Below are 27,384 nucleotides of genomic sequence, written 5' to 3'. Positions count from 1 at the left end.
AATGAGCTTTTAAAATACTATGCAAATTTTACACTTTAGCCAATGGCCACATCACTTCTCCAGGCTTTGAGGCAGGGTTGCCCTAGCCAGGGGTCTGTCTCCTGGGAGCTGACAGAGAAGGATGGAGGAGACCAGAGGTCAGGGCGGGAGTTCCCAGCATGAGGCCTCTTTGTGCACACTAGGGCCAACCCCCAATGTCTTGATCTGAGAGTATATCCCGTACTACTTGGTTTGAACACCTGAGTGGCTAGATTTAACTATGACCTATGACCAGGCACCGGTGGACTTCCTTATTGTTGTAATTCAGATAGGAGTGTCCAACCCAACAACAATATCTTTTCTCAACTGGCACTTAGTGAAAGACTTCATTCAGCACACATAACACCATATTTATTACCAGTCATTGGAGACTTAGGCCCCTTGAAAGGCTGGAAAATAATGACAGTGTACCTATGTGTCCAAGGAATTAAAAGGAGATTCCTGGAGTATTGTGAACCTAACACAAGCCTTGATCATGAGTACCACTGCTCTCTTTTTAAACATGGGCTATTAGAAAATCCCTGTAATCCAGAGCTCTAACACTTACTTACTTAAGTAACTTGCTAGAGGCTCTTTGACGTCTAGTAAGCTACCTAAGTCTCTGAGTCATTGTGTTCCCATCTTTAAAATGGAAACACCATTCTAGTCTTATGATTCTTGTAAGCATTTAAGGAGATAATGCACCTAAAGCCCATAGTAGCTTTCACTTAGTGTTTAGTAAGTGGTGGCTGTTTCTGGAACAGTGTACACCATCATACCGCATCTGAGTCATAAAATATTAATGCATTTTATTAATCAGACCATCTATTTGAAAGCCAGAGGAACCATTTCCAGGTATTGTTTTGTAATGAAAAATAGAGTAAAATGATTTTTAAAAGAATTAACAACTGTCTTTTAAAAATATACGATGTGGTTAAATCTTCGGAACTCTAGATATTTATTAGTTTACTCCATATTTGGTGAACGCTTTTTATTTACCAAAATTATGCTATATATCTGTGTCTTTCTGAATGGGCTCTTGCAATTCTTTTCTCAGTAGGATACTGAAGCAATACAACAGCAGATCAATCTAGACCAACCTACTCAAACAGGCATTGCACTGACTATAATCAACTCAACATTCTGGCACTTTGCAGACTTCCTCACTTTGGAAGAAAAGAAAGAGATATCTAAAAAGGGAATACATGCTCTTCAGGGGAAGGAAAGAGTCTTTCTAATTCTCTCTCTCATACCCCACCGTGCACACATGTCTCCAGGACATATTAAAGAATGTTGTGATAACTTTAATTTTTGAATCCCAATAGGAAGCCAACATTTCTTAATAAAAGTTACAGACGACCATGACTTTTATTTAACCAAGTGCTTTAACTTCCTCCCTCTTCCTAGGAATCTAACAAGGAGTAAAATAGGGCATTTAGTCTCTCCCCTCTCATCTTGCCAAAATGTTGGAGGTACTGCAGGGCATATTCCACTAGGATCAGGGGATCTTGGATGGGAAGGGCTCTGGTGAAGGCGGCATTTGTCCTAAATAATGGCAGACAAAAGAGACCTCTGATAAAATGATAGACAGGCTGTCAAATGACACAGGCACCAGCTGTTCCAGAAGACAGAGCAGGGAGCCTGTGGAGAGTTCAAGGCAGCAGACCCTGCTCTCTAACCATCAGGGCAGCCAGCATGGGAACACGATGCCTTCTAAGAGGATTCTGAACCAGTTAGAAGATAGGAATTACTAAATTAACTTCTACTAATAATTAGCGGTTGGCTGTACCTGCAAGTTAGGAGATCCAGAGCAATCCGGAAGCTTCCTGCAGTATAGGATGTTCAAGTCTTCTAAATCCCACATTGGGACAGATCACCCGTCCAAAGGCTTTTTCTCCTGACTTGTGTATTTGCTGATATTCCCTTTGTAAAACTACAATGCAAATACAATTTTCTTTCCTACTCTTTGAGCTTATTAAAAGCAAAATAAAAATTACTTTGGGAAGAGCTTCAAGATGGCGGAAGAGTAAGACGTGGAGATCACCTTCCTCCCCACAAATACATCAGAAATACATCTACAGGTGGAACAACTCCTACAGAACGCCTACTGAACGCTGGCAGAAGACCTCAGACCTCCCAAAAGGCAAGAAACTCCCCACGTACCTGGGTAGGGCAAAAGAAAAAAGAAAAAACAGAGACACAGAATAGGGACAGGACCTGCACCAGTGGGAGGGAGCCGTGAAGGAGGAAAGGTTTCCACACACTAGAAAGCCCCTTTGCGGGCGGAGACGGCGGGTGGCAGAGCGGGGAAGCTTCGGAGCCGCGGAGGAGAACGCAGCAACAGGGGTGCGGAGGGAGAAGCGGAGAGATTCCCGCACAGAGGATCGGGGCTGACCAGCACTCACCAGCTCGAGAGGCTTGTCTGCTCACCCGCCGGGGCGGGCGGGGCTGGGAGCTGAGGCTCGGGCTTCGGTCGGAGCGCAGGGAGAGGACTGGGGCTGGCGGCGTGAACACGGCCTGAAGGGGCTAGTGCTCCACGGCTAGCCGGGAGGGGGTCCGGGAGAAGTCTGGAGATGCCGAAGAGACAGGAGACTTTTTCTTCCCTCTTTGTTTTCTGGTGCGCGAGGAGAGGGGATTCAAAGCGCCGCTTAAAGGAGCTCCAGAGACGGGCGCAAGCCGCGGATATCAGCGCGGACCCCAGAGACGGGCATGGGACGCTAAGGCTGCTGCTGCAGCCACCAAGAAGCCCGTGTGCAAGCACAGGTCACTCTCCACACCTCTCCTCCCGGAAGCCTGTGCAGCCCGCCACTGCCAGGGTCCCCTGATCCAGGGACAACTTCCCGGGGAGAAAGCACGGCGCGCCTCAGGCTGGTGCAATGTCACGGCGGCCTCTGCCGCCGCAGGCTCGCCCCACATTCCGTACCCCTCCCTTCCCCCGGCCTGAGTGAGCCAGAGCCCCCGAATCAGCTGCTCCTTTAACCCCATTCTGTCTGAGCGAAGAACAGACGCACTCAGGCGACCTACACGCAGAGGCGGGGCCAAATCCAAAGCTGAGCCCCGGGAGCTGTGAGAACAAAGAAGAGAACGGGAAATCTCTCCCAGCAGCCTCAGGAGCAGCGGATTAAAGCTCCACAATCAACTTGATGTACCTGCATCTGTGGAATACCTGAATAGACAACGAATCATCCCAAATTGAGGAGGTGGACTTTGGGAGCAAAGATATATTATTTTTTCCCGTTTTTCTCTTTTTGTGAGTGTGTATGTGTATGCTTCTGTGTGTGATTTTGTCTGTATAGCTTTGCTTTCACCATTTGTCCTAGGGTTCTGTCCAACCGTTTTTTCTTGTTTGTTTGTTTTTACTTAAAAATTTTTTTCTTCATAATTATTTTTTATTTTAATTACTTTATTTTACTTTATTTAATTTTATCCTCTTTCTTTCCATTTTTTCTCCCTTTTATTCTGAGCCGTGTGGATGAAAGGCTCTTGGTGCTCCAGCCAGGAGTCAGTGCCGTGCCTCTGAGGTGGGAGAGCCAAGTTCAGGACACTGGTCCACAAGAGACCTCCCAGCTCCACATAATATCAAACGGCGAAAATCTCCCACAGATCTCCATCTCAACGCCAAGACCCAGCTTCACTCAATGATCAGCAAGCTACAGTGTGGACACCCTATGCCAAACAACTAGCAAGACAGGAACACAGCCCCATCCATTAGCAGAGAGGCTGCCTAAAATCATGATAAGGCCACAGACACCCCAAAACACACAACCAGATGTGGACCTGCCCACCAGAAAGACAAGATCCAGTCTCATCCACCAGAACACAGGCACTAGTCCCATCCACCAGAACACAGGCACTAGTCCCCTCCACCAGGAAGCCTACACAACCCACTGAACCAACCTTAGCCACTGGGGACAGAAACCAAAAACAACGGGAACTATGAACCTGCAGCCTGTGAAAAGGAGACCTCAAACACAGTAAGTTAAGCAAAATGAGAAGACAGAAAAACACACAGCAGATGAAGGAGGAAGGTAAAAGCCCACCAGACCTAATAAATGAAGAGGAAATAGGCAGTCTACCTGAAAAAGAATTCAGAATAATGATAGCAAAGATGATCCAAAATTTTGGAAATAGAATACAGAAAATAAAAGAAACGTTTAACAAGGACCTAGAAGAACTAAAGAGAAAACAAACAATGATGAACAACACAATAAATGAAATAAAAAATTATCTAGAAGGGATCAATAGCAGAATAACTGAGGCAGAAGAACGGATAAGTGACCTGGAAGATAAAATAGTGGAAATAACTACTGCAGAGCACGATAAAGAAAAAAGAATGAAAAGAACTGAAGAGTCTCAGAGACCTCTGAGAAAACATTAAACACACCAACATTCGAATTATAGGGGTCCCAGAAGAAGAAGAGAAAAAGAAAGGGACTGAGAAAATATTTGAACAGATTATAGTTGAAAACTTCCCTAATAAGGGAAAGGAAATAGTTAATCAAGTCCAGGAAGCACAGAGAGTCCCATACAGGATAAGTCCAAGGAGAAACACGCCAAGACACATATTAATCAAACTATCAAAAATTAAATACAAAGAAAACATATTAAAAGCAGCGGGCTTCCCTGGTGGCGCAGTGGTTGAGAGTCCGCCTGCCGATGCAGGGGACACGGGTTCGTGCCCCGGTCTGGGAAGATCCCACATGCCGCAGAGCGGCTAGGCCCGTGAGCCATGGCTGCTGGGCCTGCATGTCCAGAGCCTGTGCTCCGCAACGGGAGAGGCCACAGCAGTGAGAAGCCCACGTAATGCAAAAAAAAAAAAAAAAAAAAAAAAAAAAAAAAAAAAAAGCAGCAAGGGAAAAACAACAAATAACTCACAAGGGAATCCCCATAAGGTTAACAGCTGATCTTTCAGCAGAAACTCTGCAAGCCAGAAGGCACTGGCAGGATATATTTAAAGTGATGAAGGAGAAAAAACTACAACCAAGATTACTCTACCCAGCAAGGATCTCATTCAGATTTGATGGGGAAATTAAAACCTTTACAGACAAGCAAAAGCTAAGAGAGTTCAGCACCACCAAACCAGCTTTACAACAAATGCTAAAGGAACTTCTTTAGGCAGGAAACACAAGAGAAGGAAAAGACCTACAATAACAAGCCCAAAACAATTAAGAAAATGGGAATAGGAACATACATATCGATAATTACCTTAAATGTAAATGGATTAAATGCTCCCACCAAAAGACACAGACTCATTGAATGGATACAAAAACAAGACCGTATACATGCTGTCTAGAAGAGACCCACTTCAGACCTAGGGACACATACAGACTGAAAGTGAGGGGATGGAAAAAGCTATTCCATGCAAATGGAAATCAAAAGAAAGCTGGAGTAGCAATTCTCATATCAGACAAAATAGACTTTAAAATAAAGACTATTACAAGAGACAAAGAAGGACACTACATAATGATCAAGGGATCGATCCAAGAAGAAGATATAACAATTGTAAATATTTATGCACCCAACATAGGAGCACCTCAATACATAAGGCAAATACTAACAGCCATAAAAGGGGAAATCGACAGTAACACAACCACAGTACGGGACATTAACACCTCACTTTCACCAATGGACAGATCATCCAAAATGAAAATAAATAAGAAAACACAAGCTTTAAATGATACATTAAACAAGATGGTCTTAATTGGTATTTATAGGACATTCCATCCAAAAACAACAGAATACACATTTTTCTCAAGTGCTCATGGAACATTCTCGAGGATAGATCATATCTTGGGTCACAAATCAAGCCTTGGTAAATTTAAGAAAATTGAAATCGTATCAAGTATCTTTTCTGATCAAAACACTATGAGACTAGATATCAATTACAGGAAAAGATCTGTAAAAAATACAAACACATGGAGGCTAAACAATACACTACTTAATAACCAAGTGATCACTGAAGAAATCAAAGAAGAAATAAAAAAAATATCTAGAAACAAATGACAATGGAGACACAAAGACCCAAAACCTATGAGACGCAGCAAAAGCAGTTTTAAGAGGGAAGTTTACAGCAATACAATCCTACCTTAAGAAACAGGAAACATCTCAAATAAACAACCTAACCTTGCACCTAAAGCAATTAGAGAAAGAAGAACAAAAAAACCCCAAAGTTAGCAGAAGGAAAGTAATCATAAAGATCAGATGAGAAATAAATGAAAAAGAAATGAAGGAAATGATAGCAAAGATCAGGAAAACTAAAAGCTGGTTCTTTGAGAAGATAAACAAAACTGATAAACCGTTAGCCAGACTCATCAAGAAAAAGAGGGAGAAGACTCAAATCAATAGAATTTGAAATGAAAAAGGAGAAGTAACAACTGACACTGCAGAAATACAAAGGATCATGAGAGATTACTACAAGCAACTATATGCCAATAAAATGGACAACCTGGAAGAAATGGACAAATTCGTAGAAATGCACAAACTGCTGAGACTGAACCAGGAAGAAATAGAAAATATGAACAGACCAATCACAAGCACTGAAATTGAAACTGTGATTAAATATCTTCCAACAAACAAAAGCCCAGGACCAGATGGCTTCACAGGCAAATTCTATCAAACATTTAGGGAAGAGCTAACACCTATCCTTCTCAAACTCTTCCAAAATATAGCAGAGGGAGGAACACTCCCACTCATTCTACGAGGCCACCATCACCCTGATACCAAAAACAGACAAAGATGTCACAAAAAAGAAAACTACAGGCCAATATCACTGATGAACATAGATGCAAAAATCCTCAACAAAATACTAGCAAACAGAATCCAATAGCACATTAAAAGGATCATACACTATGATCAAGTGGGGTTTATTCCAGGAATGCAAGGATTCTTCAATATATGCAAATCAATCAATGTGATACACCATATTAACAAATTGAAGGCGAAAAACCATATGATCATCTCAATAGATGCAGAGAAAGCTTTTGACAAAACTTAACACCCATTTATGATAAAAACCCTGCAGAAAGTAGGCATAGAGGGAACTTTCCTCAACATAATAAAGGCCATATATGACAAACCCACAGCCAACATCGTCCTCAATGGTGAAAAACTGAAACCATTTCCACTAAGATCAGGAACAAGACAAGGTTGCCCACTCTCACCACTATTATTCAATGTAGTTTTGGAAGTTTAAGCCACAGCAATCAGAGAAGAAAAAGAAGTAAAAGGAATACAAATTGGAAAAGAAGAAGTAAAACTGTCACTGTTTGCAGATGACATGATACTATACATAGAGAATCCTAAAGATGCTACCAGAAAACTACTAGAGCTAATCAATGAATTTGGTAAAGTAGCAGGATACAAAATTAATGCACAGAAATCTCTGGTATTCCTATACACTAATGATGAAAAATCTGAAAGAGAACTTAAGAAAACATTCCCATTTACCACTGCAAGAAAAAGAATAAAATATCTAGGAATAAACCTACCTAAGGAGACAAAAGACCTGTATGCAGAAAATTATAAGACACTGATGAAAGAAATTAAAGATGGTACAAAGAGATGGAGAGATATACCATGTTCTCGGATTGGAAGAATCAACATTGTGAAAATGACTCTACTACCCAAAGCAATCTACAGATTTAATGCAATCCCTATCAAACTACCACTGGCATTTTTCACAGAACTAGAACAAAAAATTTCACAATTTGTATGGAAACACAAAAGACCCCGAATAGCCAAAGCAATCTTGAGAATGAAAAATGGAGCTGGAGGAATCAGACTCCCTGACTTCAGAGTATACTACAAACCTACAGTAATCAAGACAGTATGGTACTGGCACAGAGACAGAAATATAGACCAATGGAACAGGATAGAAAGCCCAGAGATAAACCCACGCACATATGGTGACCTTATCTTTGATAGAGGAGGCAAGAACATACAGTGGAGAAAAGACAGCCTCTTCAATAAGTGGTGCTGGGAAAACTGGACACCCCCATGTAAAAGAATGAAATTAGAACACTCCCTAACACCATACACAAAAATAAACTCAAAATGGATTAAAGACCTAAATGTAAGGCTTGACGCTATAAAACTCTTAGAGGAAAACATAGGCAGAACACTCTATGACATAAGTCACAGCAAGATTCTTTTTGATCCACCTCCTAGAGAAATGAAAATAAAAACAAAAATAAACAAGTGGGACCTAATGAAACTTAAAAGCTTTTGCACAGCAAAGGAAACCATAAACAAGACCAAAAGACAACCCTCAGAATGGGAGAAAATATTTGCAAATGAAGCAACTGACAAAGGATTAATCTCCAAAATTTACAAGCAGCTCATGCAGCTCAATGTCAAAAAAACAAACAACCCAATCCAAAAATGGGCAGAAGACCTAAATAGACATTTCTCCAAAGAAGATACACAGACTGCTAAGAAACACATGAAAGAATGCTGAACATCATTAATCATTAGAGAAATGCAAATCAAAACTACAATGAGATATCATCTCATATCAGTCAGAATGGCCATCATCAAAAAATCTAGAAACACTAAATGCTGGAGGAGGTGTGGAGAAAGGGGAACCCTCTTGCACTGTTGGTGGGAATGTAAATTGATACAGCCACTATGGAGAACAGTATGGAGGTTTCTTAAAAAACTAAAAATAGAACTACCATCGGACCCAGCCATCCACTACTGGGCATATACCTTGAGAAAACCATAATTCAAAAAGAGTCATGTAGCAAAATGTTCATTGCAGCTCTATTTACAACAGCCAGGACATGGAAGCAACCTAAGTGTCCATCAACAGATGAATGGATAAAGAAGATGTGGTACATATACACAGTGGAATATTACTCAGCCATAAAAGGAAACGAAATTGAGTTATTTGTAGTGAGGTGATGGACCTAGAGTCTGACATATGGAGTGAAGTAAGTCAGGAAGAGAAAAACAAATACCATATGCTAACACATATATGGAGTCTACAAAAAAAAAAAAAGGTCATGAAGAACCTAGGGGCAGGACGGGATAAAGACACAGACCTACTAGAGCATGGACTTGAGGATATGGGGAGGGGGAAGGGTAAGCTGTGACAAAGTGAGAGAGTGCCATGGACATATATACGCTACCAAACGTAAAATAGATAGTTAGTGGGAAGCAGCCACATAGCGCAGGGAGATCAGCTCGGTGCTTTGTGAGCACCTAGAGGGGTGGGATAGGGAGGGTGGGAGGGAGGGAGACACAAGAGGGAAGAGATATGGGAACATATGTATATGTATAACTGATTTACTTTGTTATAAAGCAGAAACTAACATACCACTGTAAAGCAATTATACTCCAATAAAGATGTTAAAAAAATTACTTTGAACATACTTTAAAATCCTTCAAATACAACCCAATAGAAAAATGGACAAAAGACTTAAACAGACATTTCTCCAAAGAAGTTATACGGATGGCCAACAGGCACGTGAAAAGATGCTCAACATCGCTAATAATTAGAGAAATGCATATCAAAACTACAATGAGGTACCACTTCACACCGATCAGAATGACCATCATTAAAAAGTCTACAAATAATAAATGGTGGAAAGGGTGTGGAGAAAAGAGAACCCTCTTACTCTTTTGGTGGGAATGTAAGTTCGTGTAGCCATTATGGAAAACAGTGTAGAGGTTTGTCAAAAAACTAAAAATAGGGTTGTCATATGATTCAGCAATTCCACTCCTGACCATATACCCAGACAAAACTATAATTCAAAAAGGTACACACACCACTATATTCAGAGCAGCACTATTTACAATAGTCAAGTCATGGAAACAACCTAAATGTCCATCGACAGAGGAATGGATAAAGAAGATGTGGTACATATATACAATGGAATACTACTCAGCCATAAAAAGAATGAAATAATGCCATTTGCAGCAACATAGATGCACCTAGAGATCATCATACTAAACGAAGTAAGTCAGAAAGAGAAAGACAAATACCATATGATATTACTTATAACTGGAATCTAAAACACGACACAAATGAACATATCTACGAAACAGAAACAGACTCACAGACATAGAGAATAGACTTGTGGTTGCCAAGGGGAAGAGGAGATAGGGAAGGGAAGGACTGGGAGTTGGGATTAATAGATGCAAACTATTATGTATAGGATGGATAAACAACAAGGCCCTACTGTATAGCACAGGGAACTATATTCAATATCCTGTGATAAACCATAATGGAAAAGAATATGAAGGACATAAATATGTATAACTGAGTCACTTTGCTGTACAGCAGAAATTAACACATTATAAATCAACTATGCTTCAATAAATTTTTTTTAAAAATCAGTTTTAAAAACTCCTTCAAGTACAAATAAAGCAGGGTAATGTTTCAGCATCATCATTATCTCCCCACATCAGTCACCAGCTCTGTCTTGCAGCCACCCTTGGACAGACATTTATACCAGCGCTACTCAAAGTACAAAAGCTGTGCAAACTAGCATGTTTCTCACCAAAAGTTTCTATGCTAACACAAGGGTTCTTCAGCTTGTGAGTCTTTTTCTTTGGTGGCTTTTCAATCTTTTGTCATTTGGCTCTATTTTGACTGTCATGTTCACTGCCATACTGTGTTTAGTCACAATTTGCCAATTTCTCGGCATTTCCAGGACATTAAGAGTGGATGAGTACAACAGAACAGAATATGCGCGATGGGAACTGTCCCTGAAATACTGTCCCTTTAAGTCAAAGATTACCTTTGGACCAGATCTTTGAGGGTAATGTTCTTTAGGCTGTTGACTTGGCCGATGAGTAAGAAACCTTGGTCTGCTAGGTAATATCTACCAATAGGAAAGTCAAACTTCAGCATGAGTGGCTAAGAGACACTCTCCTGATTGGGGGTTGGGCCAGTCAGGCACCAGTCTGCTTATCTGTGCAGATGGGGGCAGCCCTGCCCACAGGTCAGGAGAGCCTGTCTTCGGGCAGGGTTGTGGTCCATGTCCTGTGGTGAGCAAATATTGACAGAACTGGATTCCTCTTGGAACTGCAAGGAGGGTGGGTGGCTGGTTAATGACGGTCAGACTCCATACTTCAAAGAGCTCAAAATCTTTTTGTTTTGTTTTTGTTTTTAATTTTGGCCACCCCGTGCAGCTTGCAGGATCTCAGTTCCCTGAGCCCGGGCAATGGCAGTGAACGCGCCGAGTCCTAACCTCTAGACAGAGAGATTGGGACAGAAAATCTGTAAGCTAAGAAAAGGTCTCTAATTTAATTAACCCGTTTCAGAGGTAAACTCCATAGAACAGCACAGAACAGCAGGAACTAATGGCCACTTACCAGTGTTGCAGTCTGAAGGCTGTGTGCTTCCTGGTCTTTTGATGACTCACTGGTATCAAGGGAAGGATAGGAAAAAAAGGTGTGGGGGGGGAAGCTAACATTTACTAAGGTCCTGCTGTGTGTTGGGCACTGCTCTCAGGTATTCTATACATATTTTTTCTCACTCAATCCTCAAGAGAAGGTATTATTAACTCCCTTTGCCAGGTAGAGAAAGAGGAAAAGTTAAGTGACTTGCCAACATAATGGGGTGGGAGGTGGAGTAGGGAAGGACAAGATTCAAATTCAAATCCTTTGGATTTCAAATTCCATGTTTTTTTCCTAGACTATGCCAAGTGAGTAAGGCTATGCATGGCATGGCTGAAGACCAAGCAGAAGGGAGGCGGAAGAAACAAAGAGATTGTGTTTGTCTATCTTTCTTGATTGTGTAGCATGGCCCCAAGGTAAGCACCTCCTCCTGTTGTCAAAAGCAACATGCAAATATATCCATTATCACTTATTATATGTTCAAGGTGAAAAATTGTGCACAAAATAGTGAACTGGTTTATTTCCTGCCTCAGGCTCTGAATATAAACCAGAGCTCAGCTTTTGGCCCTGTTAAGGACACCTGTGGGGTTTCCCGGGGTCTGTGTGATGGGCACTGCTGCGTATGTGGCCCTATTAGCACAGGAAGAGGAGGCAGTGCAGAAGCTCAAAAATAAAGGGCATGGAGAGCCTGCTCTGACTAATAGCTACACTAAACAAACAAAGAAACAAATCAAAAACCTCCCCCCACCAAACCTCTGTTACAGCACACAAGCCAAACCTAATTACCAGAATGCTAAAAGTCTTTTCAAATGGACTGGGGCTTTTTTGCATGTTGAATATGCATGAAATTCTCAACTACTAGATACAATTTTTAAAAAAAAATTATTTATTTGGCTGCACTGGGTCTTAGTTGTGGCATGTGGGATCTAGTTCAATCCCTGACCAGGGACTGAACCCAGGCCCCTGCACTGGGAGCGTGGAGTCTTAACCACTGGACCACCAGGGAACTTTAATCAGGAATTTGGACTCAGTTAAATTTGTCGACCATCAGATAAAAAGGAGGTGCTCTGCTTTGTGTATTGCTATTCCAATGGAATAAACAATCTGATAAAAGGCACATCTTAAATTTAAGCTCTTCAGTGGTTAGTCACAACCTACAGGGTGAAATCTAACCTTGGCAAGTGGGGGAGGTTTGGCCTGACTCCTTGGCCCCATCACCTGTCACTGACTTCCACTGACTTCACACTTTATAAGGCAAATTATTTGGAGGTTACCCCTTTCCTGTGACATTCACCCTAAATGCCATTTCACACCTCTGTGTTTCAGCACATACCAGTCTCTCTTCTGGGAGCTTGGGACCTGGTAATGTCCATATAGGATCTGGAAGAACGAATCTTTCCCACATCTCACCTTCCTTGACTCCAACTCTTCCTCTCACTGCTTCTCCACATCACACACACTTCCACTGTAGGGACCACGCCTGCGCCCTCTCCATCCCTGAGCCCCAAGTTCTCTGAGAGGGTGGCTGGCATAAGTAGGTGCTCAGTAAAAAGAAGCAACCAAGATATCATGAAACAATTTTTTTTTAAAAATCTTACCTGGAGTCATCAATGAGAGATAAAAGCTGGCTTTTCACTTTTCCTCTAAAACAACCACAAAGAATAAGTTCCCCAGCCAAAGAGTTCAGTAAATCCTTTCAGAGGAAATCCAAGAGTTGGTAATGTTTCAAGTAAATGTGAAATAAGAATATTTGTTCTAAGAAACATGTAAGATAATTGAAGGATAATATTCAAATATATATTGATCCTACTTGAAGCTAGTGAAAAGAAGATACAAATATAAAAGCATATCCCCTAGATACCTGGGGCTTTGGGTATATTAAACATCGCTGTTAGAATTCAGAACTAAAATGCAGCACCTTCAGTATCTGGGCCCCTTAAGAGAAAACCCCTGTGTATCAATAGTTTGAGGGGTTGAGCCTTTGCTAATTATTACTCTCAACCAGGAGGTGTCGTCAGAGACAAGCGCGTTTGCTATGGCTGCCTTCTTGAGGCTGATCACCCAAATCCTGCTCCAGGTGGAATTACTGCTGTCTCCTAAAATCCTATCCCTCTGTGGAAGCTTCAGCTGGAACAGCCAGTATACACACCTGCAGTTCTCAAAGTGTATTATACAGGAGAATCACTCGGGGGCGGCAGGGGGGGCGGGGGGGATGCTAAAATGCAGACTCCTGAGCTGCAGCTGTGGAGATTCTGATTCAATAGGTCTGGAGTGGGGCCCGGGGGTAATTTTCATCTTAAGCACCATCTTCTTCTCCCTCCAACCTCCCACTGTGAAGCGCTTTGAGAAACACTGATCTGCACCTACATAGACTGTACAATATCATCTCACAGCCTCAACTCAGAGACAGGCTGGAAGGGGACTCATTTGTTCACTCATTCGTCAAACACCTACTGAGTCCTTACAGCCTGCCAGTCACCACTGGGTACCTTCACAAAGTCACGCAGCTCATCTTCCTCTCTCAGGCTTGAGATCCCCATCAGGGGATCAATCATAGAATCCAGTAAAGACTTAGCCTATCCTTTCTTATGTTCACCCCCATCAAAGAACCTGGCTTCCACCATGATAGGGGAAAAAGCCCCCCTTTCGCATAAAGAACACTGCCATGTTTACAGAAATTCGGCCTCTAAATTGATCCCTAATGGTTATTTTATAGGATATAAACATTCCAATGATATAGTTAGGAAGGAATCTTATTACCAAGATTCATTTTTTCAAACACAGACAAAAATAATAAATCCATGGCTTTAAAAACACAGACAAAAATAATAAATCCATGTGTATCTGAAAATCAAAATGCTGCTGAGTATGTTTCACTGCCACGTTAACTTTGTAAGTCCAAGATAAATAAAAATCCTGGTAGTGAACAGTGGGATAAATTACATTACTATAAATAAAACAAACTAAAATTCCATTAGAAATTTTAAATCGCCATGATATGGTTACCCCGGGGGAGTTGAGGGAGAGTGCTTTCTTAGAAACTGTAATGAAAATTGCATATCCCACTATAGTTTTTCAGGCTACAGCTGAAAAACACCATCTGTTCAGTGACCAAAACTTACTATGCAAGAGTTCACCTATTTTTAACTTTCTGACCATCAGAAAAGTTTTTGTTCTAGAAAGGACTTTAAAGGTCATTAAATCCAACCTTTCACTCCACACTCAATACTGCTTTATAACATCGCAGCTGCAGAAGTGCCCTACAGCCTCTGCATGCATTCTATTCCTCTGTGGGTCAAGAGGATCACTGCCTCCCTGGAGCTCAGCCCATCTTGGTACTGTTCCAGTTTTTAGCACTTTCTACCTCACATCCTGTCTGAAAAGCAGGAAAAGCCAATTGTTTTTTTTCCCCCACAAGAAAGGCTTTGCCCTCCTAGAACGGAGCAGGGTTCCTGGATTAGGATGGCATCTCGGCTGCATTGACCAGAAACCTGATCCAGTGCCTTAAACAAGGCAGGGCTTAATTCTTCTTATGTAACAGGAAGCCCAGAAGACAGCTCAAGTGAGAGAAGCCGTGGCCTTCTTGGCCATGACTCTGTCACATGGCCACCTCAAACTTCAAGGAAGTATGAGACGGTGGGTATTTTAGCTGGTGACCAGAACAATATTTGGGTTATATCCACGAGGAAGAAGGCTGGGACAGATTTTAGGTAGGGCGATTAGCAGTCACTGCCACAGCCTGACAGTAATATCAGGTGACATTTAATAAGCTAACTGACTGATGAAATCTGTCTTTCTAACCATTAGAACCCTTTAGCGGCTTAGGACAGGATTATAGAAACTCTTTTTTTTTCTGTAACATCCCTTCAGATGTTTGCACACAATGATCATTTCTTTTCCTTTTCCCCATCCCAAGATGTCTCTTTTCCAAGGGATGTCTTTTCCAGGCTTGTCTCTGAAAATACTCCCATTTGTTTATATTCCAGGTGCAGCCTGACCTATAAAAAGTAATGCAGAGTCATCTCCTTCCTCCTGCTGTACACCATACTATTATTAACAGAGCCTAAAATCCCCTGAACTGAAACAGCCTGCTGTCAATTCATGCAGAGCACGCCTTGAACTCAGATGCTTGTGGGGAAGGGGTAGGGCCAAGGGGGGCACACATCACTGAGAACTTACCTTGTGACAGGCACCCCACCATCTCCTTTATAAGGCATCCATTCAGAAGACCCCCCACCCCCAGGCCATATCAATCTCATTTAGCCATTGCAAGGCTGCTTTTATGGACACAAGGAAGCACTTTACATTATTACTGCTCACCTCCATCCTCCATGCTATCAGATTTAGTCCACTGCTCCTGAGCTCTGATTATTACCCCATGGACTATATATCTAGCATTTTTAGCTCTAAGTCACCTTCAAATATGATGTATCTTTGGTATTAGTTAGGATTGTGTTCAGCTGTAATGAAAAAAAAAAACCCAAATAATAGCTGCTAACATAAGACAGAAGTTAATTCAAAAGTCTGGAAGTTGTTAGCCAAATTGACATGATGTGCCAAAGTGTCAGGGATGCAGGCACCTTCTGTCTTGTTGTTCCATCATGCATGTCTTCCAGTGTCAAGGTCACCTTGTTGTCCAGAATGGCTGCTGAACCTCTAGCCACCACATCTGAATTCCAGCTGGCAGGGAAAAGGAAATTGAGGAAGGAGTAATGGCCCTTCCTTTTAAAGACATTTCCTGATAGTTACATGTCATTTCCACTTACATGCCACTGGCCAGAACTGAGTCACATGGTCACAATTTAGCTGCAAGGGGGAGCTGGGAAATGCAGTCTTTGTTCAGGATGGCTATATATCCATTTAAAAACCAGGTGACTGCTGTCATCAAAGACTGAGTAAAAAGATATTGGGAGACAACCTATAGTCTTGGCCACTCCTTCCATTCTTCATCCACGTCAGTGGTAAAAACATTAAACTATCCAAGGCGAAGGCAAAAAACACCAACGATAATAGGAGATAATATTTATTGAGCATTTACTATGTGCATAGCCACTGCCCTATGCATTTTACATGTAATAATGTACTTAATCATCACAAAAACATTGTTAAGTTGGGCACTATTATATTATAACTCCCCTGAACTGAAACAGCCTGCTGTCAATTCATACAGAGCGTACCTTGAATTCAGATGCTTGTGGGGAAGTTGGGCACTATATTATTATTAATAATAATTATATATTATTAATAATAATACATAATTATTATATAAGTATATAGTATAATTATGTATACTTATATTATACATAGGTGGGAAAACAGAGGCCTAGAGAGTCTGAAGCCCAACGTCATATAGTTCATAAGGGATACAAGTGTGCTTGAATTGAAGCTCATGTTCCTAATTGATCACTATAATGCATTGCCTTTGGGCAATGTGTGAGAGATGTAAACTTCTGTCTTATTTTGGCAACTGCTGTTTTGGGATTTTTTGTTTACTCACATCTGGAGTTGGCCTCCTCTACTGGAACCTCCTTTGTGTTGAAATTAGTTAGCAAGACTTGGGCTTGGTCCTTCAATTAATGACTATTCCACCAGTATACCTGCTCAGGTCTGCTTAGCCCCTAAGAGTCTTGTCCTTTGTAATTTGGATAAACAGGATCAGCTCCCAGAACCAGGCTTATGCTGAAGAAAAATGAGAGATATGACCTAAAAGACAGGAGAGCAAGTGTGGCAGCCCAGCAAACACATCAGGGCAGTATGGAGGGCTGTATATAGGAGAGTTCAAGGGCTTTGGGTTGTTTATCTTTGCTGTTGAGTGTTAGAGTTCTTTATATATTCTGGATACTAGACCCTTATCAGATATATGATTCACAAATATTTTCTCCCATTCTGTGGGTTGCCTTCTCATACTTTAAAAAATAGTATCCTTTGAAGCAAAAATTTTTAAATTTTGATGAAGTCCAATTTTCTTTTGTTGCTTGTGTTTTGGTGTCATACCCGAGAAGTTACTGCCAAATCCAAGGTGATGAAGATTCACCTCTATGTTTTCTTCTAAGAGGTTTATAGTTTTAGCTCTTGTATTTAGGTCTTTGATACATTTTTAGTTAATTTTTGTATATGATGTGAGGTAGGGGGTCCAACCTCTTTTTTTGCATGTAGATATCAAGTTGTACAAGCATCATTTATTGAAAAGACTATTCTTTCCTCATTGAATAGTCTTGGCAATCTTGTTGAAAACTCTGTTGACAACAGACACACACTTTTATTTCTGTCCTTTTAATTCTTTCTATTCTAATATTGATTTCAACATCTATCTGTATGTCATTACCCCATTGTTTGTTTTTTTTTTTTAAAGAAGGTGTTGGGGGTAGGAGTTTATAAATTAATTTATTTATTTTTGCTCTGTTGGGTCTTCGTTTCTGTGTGAGGTCTTTCTCTAGTTGTGGCAAGCGGGGGCCACTCTTCATCGCGGTGCACGGGCCTCTCACTATCGCGGCCTCTCGTTGCAGAGCACAGGCTCCAGATGCGCAGGCTCAGTACTTGTGGCTCACGGGCCTAGTTGCTCCGCGGCATGTGGGATCTTCCCAGACCAGGGCTCGAACCCGTGTCCCCTGCATTAGCAGGCAGATTCTCAACCACTGCACCACCAGGGAAGCCCTACCCCATTGTTTTGATTGCCATAACTTTTTAGTAAGTTTTGAGGTCAGGAAATGGTAGCTCTCCAATTTTTTCTTCTTTTTCACAATTGTTTTGGCTCTATGGGCTTCCTTGCAATTCCATATGAATTTCTGAATCACCATTTCCATTTCTACAAAAAAAAAAGACGATTAGGATTTTGAAAGTGATTGCACTGAATCTGTAGATCACTTTGGGTAGTATTACCATTCTAACAATATTGGCTCTTCCAATCCATGAATGTGTGTCTTCTCATTTACTTATGTCTTTGCTCATTTCTTTCAATGGTATTTTGTAGCTTTCAATGTAAAGGTCTTGTACCTCCTTGGTTGAATTTATTTCTCGGTACTTTATTCTTTTTGATGCCCTTGTGAATGGAATTGTTTTCTTCATTTCCTTTTTGGATTGTTCATTGCTAGTGCATAGAAATAAAACTGATTTTTGTGTGTGGATCTTGTATCCCACAACAATGTTAAATTGTTTATTAAGTCTACTTGTGTGTGTCTGTATGAATTGTTTATGATTTTCTACCTATAAGGTAATGTCATCTGAGGAGAGAGATTTTCTTTCTTTCTGATTTGGGTGTCTTTCATTTCTTTTTCTTACCTAATTACCCTGGCTAGAACTCTCAGTACAATACTGAATAGCAATGGCAAGAGAGGCATGCGTGTCTTGTTATTGATCTTGGGGGAAAAGCTTTCAGTCTTTCACTATTGAGTACGATGTTAGCTGTGAGTTTTTGGTAAACACTCTTTATCAGGTTAAGTTTCGCCCACTGCTGTCACAGTGATTTTTTCCTTCTAAAATGCAAATATCATAAAGCCCTCCCTTGCTAAAAGTCCTGCAGTGAGTCCCCATTTTCTTCAGCATGAAATCAAGTCCCTTAGTATGGCCCAAAGACACTTCAAGAGTGTCTGATACCCGCTGACTTCTCCAGTTTCATGTCCCCACACCCTAGAGTCACAGACACATCATTTCTGCACACATGCTGTTCCCTCCGCTGGGAACACTACCTCCCTTTCCCAAAAGGCTTCTTTGCCACAGCCCTGTGTCCCTGCCCCTCCCCCCTTCGGGCAGTCTCTGTGCCACTCCTGAGTTAATGCTCAGAGCAGCTGGTACACTAGAATACAATCATCTACTTACTCCTTTGCCTTCCTAAACAGACCATGAGGTTTTGGAAGGCAAAGACTAGGTCTCTCATTTCTGTATCCTTAGTGAATATAAAACTTCATAAATGCCTTTGGAATAAAGACTACTTTTCTGTTTTATTTATATTTACGAACATGTCCTATAAGTCCTAACAGAGGTGGATCTACATAAGGATGAGGTAACAAATTCAGTTAAAGAATCAGGAAGTTATATGCTTGGACTTTACCAACTCAGCTCCCCAAGCCCTGTTTGAGAGCCATACGCAGATTACTTTTGTTTTCACAGTAACTTGAAGAATGCATATACCTTCTTCCATCAAAGGATAACATTCTATATAAATCTTAGTGTTCTTTCTCTTTAGGTTGCTAGGACACTCAAAGTATTTAATGCTTCATTGTCCTGTAACTATATGAGTCCTAGAGTCTAGCATATTTGTTTCTTCCTGTTTATGTCTTTGCTTTTCTATTTTTATTTTAATAATCTTACTGTACATAAGCCTTTTTGGAAAAAAGTGGAGCATAAATATGTAAATATATATGCTAAAAATACATTGTGTGTATTTCTTGTTAGCAGAGAAGCACACAGATTGTTAAGGTGACAATGCAGAAGAGCAGACTTAGAGCCACTGAGAAAAGAGTTTGTCTGCAGTTACTTTAGCTGCACAAGCCATTGTTGGGTTGGGGTCTCTTAAATGAAAACCAGAAATTAGGTAGATTTCCTTCATGAGGGAGTGGAAAAAAATTTTGTTGGCACAGAGAAATATTTTCAGGCCCTCAAACTCTTCTCCAAATGGCTCCTTCTTATCATTACAGAGATTTTGCATCAGACGGCACTGAGAAGAAAAGGTAAACATTTCCAATATTCAGTGAATTAGAGACTCAGAGCCTGGATGAACTTGACCATCAGGAGCAAGTCCCTATCTTTAAATGAAGAAATGGCATACCCCACACTGAGCGTACACCTCCGCGATTCCTCTTCCCTTCCCCCCAGATCTAATTAGTCACCAGGCCTGTAAATTTCCCACTGGGAGCTTCCCCTTCCCCCTTCCCCCCTGTCCCAAGTCTCCCACAGGCTCTAGGTCTGAATGAATGCGCAAAACTCCCATATCCTCTCCGGGGTCACCTCTTGCTGCTCATCCACGCATTCTTGGCTCTGGATTTTCTAAACGACTGAGGTGTCCTCGTGTCGCTATATGATGGCCCGTGCTATTCCTCTAGGTAGAATCTTCTCCCTTCCTCCCTCCTGCCCTCTCATCATCTGGCTCATTCCCGCTCACCCTTCAGGACACAGTTCAGACAGCTTCTCCTAATAACCCAGCACCTCCCTATGTGCTCCTGAAGCACCTTCACTGCTGTCTGTCTCCCTCATTAGGCTGTGAGCTACTTCAGATCAGGAAGTGAAGTTACCAGAGTCCCCAGAATATAAACCCTACTGACCAGAGCAGGTCTCAGGAAATGATTGTTGATTGGACGTGGACACGCTTAGCACACTGCTGTAGACACACTTAGTGAACGTGCATGAAACAGGCCTCACTCATAACAGTTTCCAGAGTATGAGACGTGGACCTCACCAACTTCCACCAGCCTGATGTTTCTCCCTCTCCCACCCCAATTCTTCTACATTTATTAAGTCCTTCCCACTCCTTCCTCTGTCTAATTAAAAAAAAAATTCCTTATTCCATTTGGATTTGACTTAGATTTGTTTTCAAACTGAAAGCCAATTGTCCTAAACACTGTTCATTAAATGAATTCTTTCCTTTCTTATTCATTTTGAGGTGTAGCCTTAGCTCTTATTAAATTCTTATAAATAATAGAATTTGTTTTGGGGAATTTCTCTTCTACCCTATTGGCCTATTATCACTCGGGTTTAGTTGCTGTCATCTTATTATACTTACCTGGATATTTGCTTTTTAACTTAGCTATATTTTTTCATGTTAAAAAACTATAGAGCTTACTTCAAAAAAAAAAAAAAAAAGAACAATACAGGAATATTTTAAACATACAGATAAGCAAAGAAAAAATTAAATTACCCTAATGCCATGTCCCAGAGATAACTATAATTATCACTTTGATGTAACAAGAGTGGTAGCTGACTTCCACTTAACCATCTTGCCAGATTAACTGACACCTCTAGTCCTCAGTACAATGTGCTGGCTGATGTCCATAGCAAGCTGAATGGTCCCAGAGGGTGGCCTACGCACTGTTCTCAGCAACAGCGGACTGTGCTTAGCAAGAGTCAGGTGTGTTTATTCCAATATGTTATGCCAGGTGCAGTGGTTATTCAAATGGTATGATTATTTAAATATTATGTATATTGATAAAAAACAATGAGTATGAAGAGAGTAATTTCTAAGAAAAGTAAGTTGAATGCTTTGGAAAGACTCTATAAAGATAAGATACTAAACATATTACTCAAATTATGTGTACATGAGAATTATAAACATTGGAAAGAAATAAAAATGTAGGAGTCTATACTCAGCTTGCATCATTATTTAGCTTCTCTAAATTCTTGATCTGTTTTAAAGAAACCAGTATTTCACAGTTTTACATTTTTTGGTGGTTACATTATTGGTATGTTTTTTTTTTTTTTTTTTTTTTTTTTTGCTGTACGCGGGCCTCTCACTGCTGTGGCCTCTCCCGTTGCGGAGCACAGGCTCCGGACACACAGGCTCCGCGGCCATGGCTCGCGGGCCCAGCCGCTCCGCGGCATGTGGGATCTTCCGGGATCGGGGCACGAACCCGTGTCCCCTGCATCGGCAGGCGGACTCTCAACCACTGCGCCACCAGGGAAGCCCCTATTGGTATGTTTAATGTTGCCAAAAAAAAAGACAATAGACAACTTCAGAGGACTCAAAGAGTCATAAATACAAATAATACCTATGCCAAAGTTTGGCCAATGATTATTTACTTGTTGTAGTTTTAAAAAACATTTCATTTATAAAGATTCTCCTCCTTAACCAAATTTTTCAATGAACCGATCAGCTACCAGTGCCCACAGGCTTGGTTAAGAGAGCATGTATTATACCTTGAGTCATTTAAAAATGTATAAAAATATTGATTTTTACATAAATGAGATCATGCTATAAATACTGCTTTATCCCCTTTTTCACTGACTATATTCTAGATATGATTTCAAGTCATTAAAGATTACAACATTTTTAATGCCTGCCCAGCCCCTCCTGCTGAAGTCCTATTTAATGTTTCCTTTTATTGGGCATTTAAAACTATGTACCAAAAATAAACAACCCAATCCAAAAATGGGCAGAAGACCTAAATAGACATTTCTCCAAAGAAGATATACAGATTGCCAACAAACACATGAAAGAATGCTCAACATCATTAATCATTAGAGAAATGCAAATCAAAACTACAATGAGATATCACCTCACACCAGTCAGAATGGCCATCATCAAAAAATCTATAAACACTAAATGCTGGACAGGGTGTGGAGGACAGGGAACCCTCTTGCACTGTTGGTGGGAATGTAAATTGATACAGCCACTATGGAGAACAGTATGGAGGTTCCTTAAAAAACTAAAAATAGAACTACCATACGACCCAGCAATCCCACTACTGCTCATATACCCTGAGAAAACCATAATTCAAAAAGAGTCATGTACCATAATGTTCATTGCAGCACTATTTACAATAGCCAGGACATGGAAGCAACCTAAGTGTCCATCAACAGATGAATGGATAAAGAAGATGTGGCACATATATACAATGGAATATTACTCAGCCATAAAAAGAAACGAAATTGAGTTATTTGTAGTAAGGTGGATGGACCTAGAGCCTGTCATACAGAGTGAAGTAAGTCAGAAAGAGAAAAACAAATACCGTATGCTAACACATATATATGGAATCTAAAAAAAAAAAAAAAAGGTCATGAAGAACCTAGGGGCAGGATGGGAATAAAGATGCAGACCTACTAGAGAATGGACTTGAGGACATGGGGAGGGGGAAGGGTAAGCTGGGACAAAGTGAGAGAGTGGCATGGACATATATACGCTACCAAATGTAAAACCGATAGCTAGTGGGAAACAGCCGCATAGCACAGGGAGATCGGCTCGGTGCTTTGTGACCACCTAGAGGGGTGGGATAGGGAGGGTAGGAGGGAGGGAGACACAAGAGGGAAGAGATATGGGGATATATGTATATGTATAGCTGATTCACTTTGTTATAAAACAGAAACGCACCATTGTAAAGCGATTATACTCCAATAAAAATGTTAAAAAAAAAAAATAAAACTATGTACCTTTCTTGATTTCCTCTTCGTAGGACTGACAGAAAACTTGGAGTTTAGTTTTATGTGCAGCCTAGGGTTTCTTATACAATTAATCTCCTTTTCTCAATTTTCACATGCCTGCTTTAAAAAAAATTTTTTTTTTTAATTTTTGTGTTAAAATTGTTTCTTGTTGTAAGTTGGGAGAATCCCTTCTGGCAGAGAGAATAGACCAAACACAAACTCCTAATATCCTGTCTCCAAGTGTGAGGTTAGAGTATGAGTTTGGTTGACTGAAAGCCCTTTTGTTTTGCCTTGAAGGCAATTCCTTACTGTCGCCTCTCTGGTCTGACATAAATGGCCAGGGAGCTTATAACTACCTAGAGAGCTCTAAGACTTCTATTGAAATTGCTGATAAGCCCAGGAAGTGGTCTAATAGCTTAGCTTTGCTTTTTCTGGACTCCTGTATGTAACCTAGGTATATCTTCTAAAATTATTTTTCTCAGGATTTGGACAGTAAAGGAGGCACAATACCAAATTAAAGGCACAAAGTATTCCTTACCTTCACTGCTACTTGCAACAACTGAAAAAATTTAACAATAATGTGAAGAGGCCCAGCCTTGTGGGTTACTTCCACAACACCTGGTCAAAAATAGGAGGCCAGAGGGCCTCATTAGGATGCTGGCTTCTTTCTGAAACTTTTGACACCTCTAGGAGCTTTGAGCACTATCTGAAGCTGAAATTTCAATCACAACTTATATATTATCCTAAAGTGCACAAGCAGTATGCCTCTTAAAAGAGACCCTCTGGATTTTTCTTTATCGTCTAAAATTTGAGATTGAATACAGATTATACTTTTCATAACCAAACAGAAAAAGAATATCTGGGTACCTTTTAGGAGATGTGAGGCTTTCCACAGGCTCTTTAATCACCAGGTGGTCTATGGAACAAGAAATTGTGTACATTTGCATCAGGACCACGCCTCCAAAAAGAATTAACAGTCCAGATTGGTTAATATTCTTTAGTATCTCAAACACCTGTAATGTCTGAGGACTCCTCACAAATGTTCTCTAACAACGTCTTTTGGCAAGCTGGTATAGATAAACAACTAGGGCTACGATCTGGGCATTACTCACATTTGCTAATGAAAAGCAGTCTGTACAGCAGCCTCTCAAGAAAAATCCAAAATTAAAAAACAAATTGGGAGAGATTTATTGGTATTGCAAAGGGTCTTCCACTTAAGAACATCCCTTTCTTAGTCCCCAGTATCATTTAAAATAGGATTAGTTTTAAATAAGCTTGATTTTTCCAAACTTTTCAAGCTTGTTGAAAAATCAACAAGCTTGATTTTTCCATAATTTACTGCCTAAATTATGGCACACCACAGTTTCACCAACTCACCAACTTAGCACAGATCCAGGCTTCAATTTATGTGCAGGGCACTGTACCAAGCACAACGAGTGATTTCCATGGTAAACGTTATCTAACAGGCTTTTTCCTCTCTGCCTGATGATTGAATTCAGTTGCAACCTTAGCATTCACAGAGTGACTCAGACTCCAGCTAGGAAGCCTGGCTGGGCAGTGGATGAACTTTGTACTTCGGAAATTAGGTTTTATTTAGTACATTTATGTTTCATACTTCAGGGATCCTAGAACATGCTGAGAGAGGCTGGAAAGAAATAGCTGGCTAATTCCAGGGCATCCTTGCAGCATATTGACCTAATCTGAAAACAAGATGTTGCCCACAGTCACTTTCTATTGCAGCATAGCAGAATACACCACCCCCAAATATGACTGCAGGAGTTCAGGACATGCCACCTCAAAAAAATGCCACTTTGTTGTATTACTGTGAGCTGAAGGCACTTGAAAAACAGCAAATGGGGGTGAGGTATTCTCTGAACTCTCCTTATCTCCCTAGACAGATTCTCCCAAAAGAACTCAAATGTCATAAATCCCCTTCTCAGGAGTTTCATCAACCAGGGGAGATTGACTCTTATCACAGAAGAAGAGCCTAGAAGTCAACACCACACCCAGACACACTTTGCCATAAGCTATCATGCCGCCCAGCTATTCCTCTAAGGGCCCATTAATCTTTCCTAAAAATCATTTACTCTCCCCTAAGAGGCCTACATCCTCTCTCCCCTTTCCCTATTAAGATGGTATTTAAATTTGAATTCTAAGCCACTTAGAGGAGTTACTCATTTTTCCTGGGTATCTCACATGCATACCTGAGGTATACATGTTAACAAACTTCTGTGTGTTTTTCTCTTGTTAATGTGTCTTCTATTACAGAGGCTCAGCTAAGAACTCAGAAGGGTAGGGGGGACAATTATTTTCCCTCCCCTACACTATTCAACACCACCCTGGGCATGGGAAAGTGCTACAACACAGTAGACAATGACATTCTTTCCTATAAAATTTTATTTATTACATAAAAAAATTCTATACATTTGTTAGACTAAAATACAGTTTTCGTTATAATTCTGGTAACTGAGTCATTACACAGAAAACTTAGCATTAGATCAGCACTTTTTTTCTAGTTCATATTTCTGCACAAGGAAAACATTTCAAAGCTCCATTTCATATAGGCTCATTGTACTCTGAAGCCAGATGGAATTCCATCCAATTCAGAGCTCTTGGAAATTAATTTCCCAGCAAGATTTGATAACTCCAGAAAGTTAATTGCTTAATATACATATTTTTTTTTTTGTTTTGTTTTGTTTTGTTTTGTGGTATGCGGGCCTCTCACTGCTGTGGCCTCTCCCGTTGCGAAGCACAGGCTCCAGATGCGCAGGCACAGTGGCCATGGCTCAGGGGCCCAGCCGCTCTGCGGCATGTGGGATCTTCCCGGACCGGGGCACGAACCCGTGTCCCCTGCATCGGCAGGCGGACTCTCAACCACTGCGCCACCAGGGAAGCCCAATATACATATTTTTAAAGTCCTCTGAGAGCACAACACTCTGTAAAGTCTGCACTGTGTCAATAATGACAGTCACAAATACTACAGGGCTATGACCATGTCTGCGGGGCATGTTCAAGCACCTACATGTTTGTTTCCCCACCTGAATACAGTGTAGTGACACTGTAATAAAGAAATAATAATAAGAAAAAAACTCAAAATAATGCTAAGGTAAAAGATCCCGAACCAGGGAATTCATGGAAGACTTAACCATGATCCTATACTTTGTAATGGACAAAGACCGGACATGATACAAAAATTCATCTTGACACCGTGAAATAGGATGCAAATAGCAAAACAAAACAAACCCAAAAAGACAAAAAAGGCCTCAGATTGAGAAATATGTGGCACCACAATATACTTCTCATGCTGGATTTCACAGCAGTGAGATGTCAGAACACGCTGATGGGCAGTTTCTGTTCAAATCACCCCATACACTGGATGGGATCTGACTGGACAGGATGTTAGGCTCAGAGCCTCAGAGATGAAGAGCAGGTCCCTCTGCATTGACTGATCTTTCAAACTTGGCTGCTTTATTCTAGGAGCCTATTCTAAACTCAGGAGTTCAGGAAGGCTGTGCCAGAAAGTACTTAAAGTTGGACCTTTGGTCTTCAGAAGATATGCTTTTGTCTTTGGTTGTTTTCCCAGAGCCCCTGTCATTTTGTTAGGTGCCCTCTACACTTTTCTCCCCACTCTTATGTTAGTTGTAGCAAATCAGATCAGCTAACAACCTCCTGAATTTATTTCACTGGGTACCACATCTTTAGAAGTACATTCAATGGTCAAGAATATTCTGAGACAGTGTAACTGAAACTTCATTATGGAGCTCCCAGTACCCTTTTATAGGATGGACAAAATCAAGAGAACCTCAACAGCAACATAATCTAGTAGCACTAAGGCAATATAGTAGAAGAAAGGTAACTTCCCCCTGTGATGTCTTTGAAAATCAAAACTAGCCAAAACAAGAGGGCCAAAAATTCTGGGAGAACACTGCTAGAACCCAGAGGAAGGGGAAAATTTAC

General features: G+C 40.8%; 1 protein-coding gene across 1 annotated transcript in view; it reads right to left on the bottom strand.

The window, feature by feature from the left end:
- Positions 1-27,384, bottom strand: part of SLC44A1 (solute carrier family 44 member 1) — a gene marked incomplete at its 3' end in the record, with an annotated part of 204,700 nt that overhangs the window by 13,068 nt on the left and 164,248 nt on the right. The window contains exon 16 of the mRNA XM_079707177.1: positions 24,295-24,343. Within this exon, the coding sequence (XP_079563303.1) occupies positions 24,332-24,343 (12 nt within the window). The remainder of the gene's footprint in view (positions 1-24,294; positions 24,344-27,384) is intronic.

This window comes from Hyperoodon ampullatus, assembly GCF_949752795.1.
Source record: "Hyperoodon ampullatus genome assembly, chromosome: 6".
NCBI lineage: Eukaryota > Metazoa > Chordata > Mammalia > Artiodactyla > Ziphiidae > Hyperoodon > Hyperoodon ampullatus.
The sequence above is the reverse complement of the archived record's forward strand: the minus strand, read 5'-3'. Positions and strand labels throughout refer to the sequence as shown.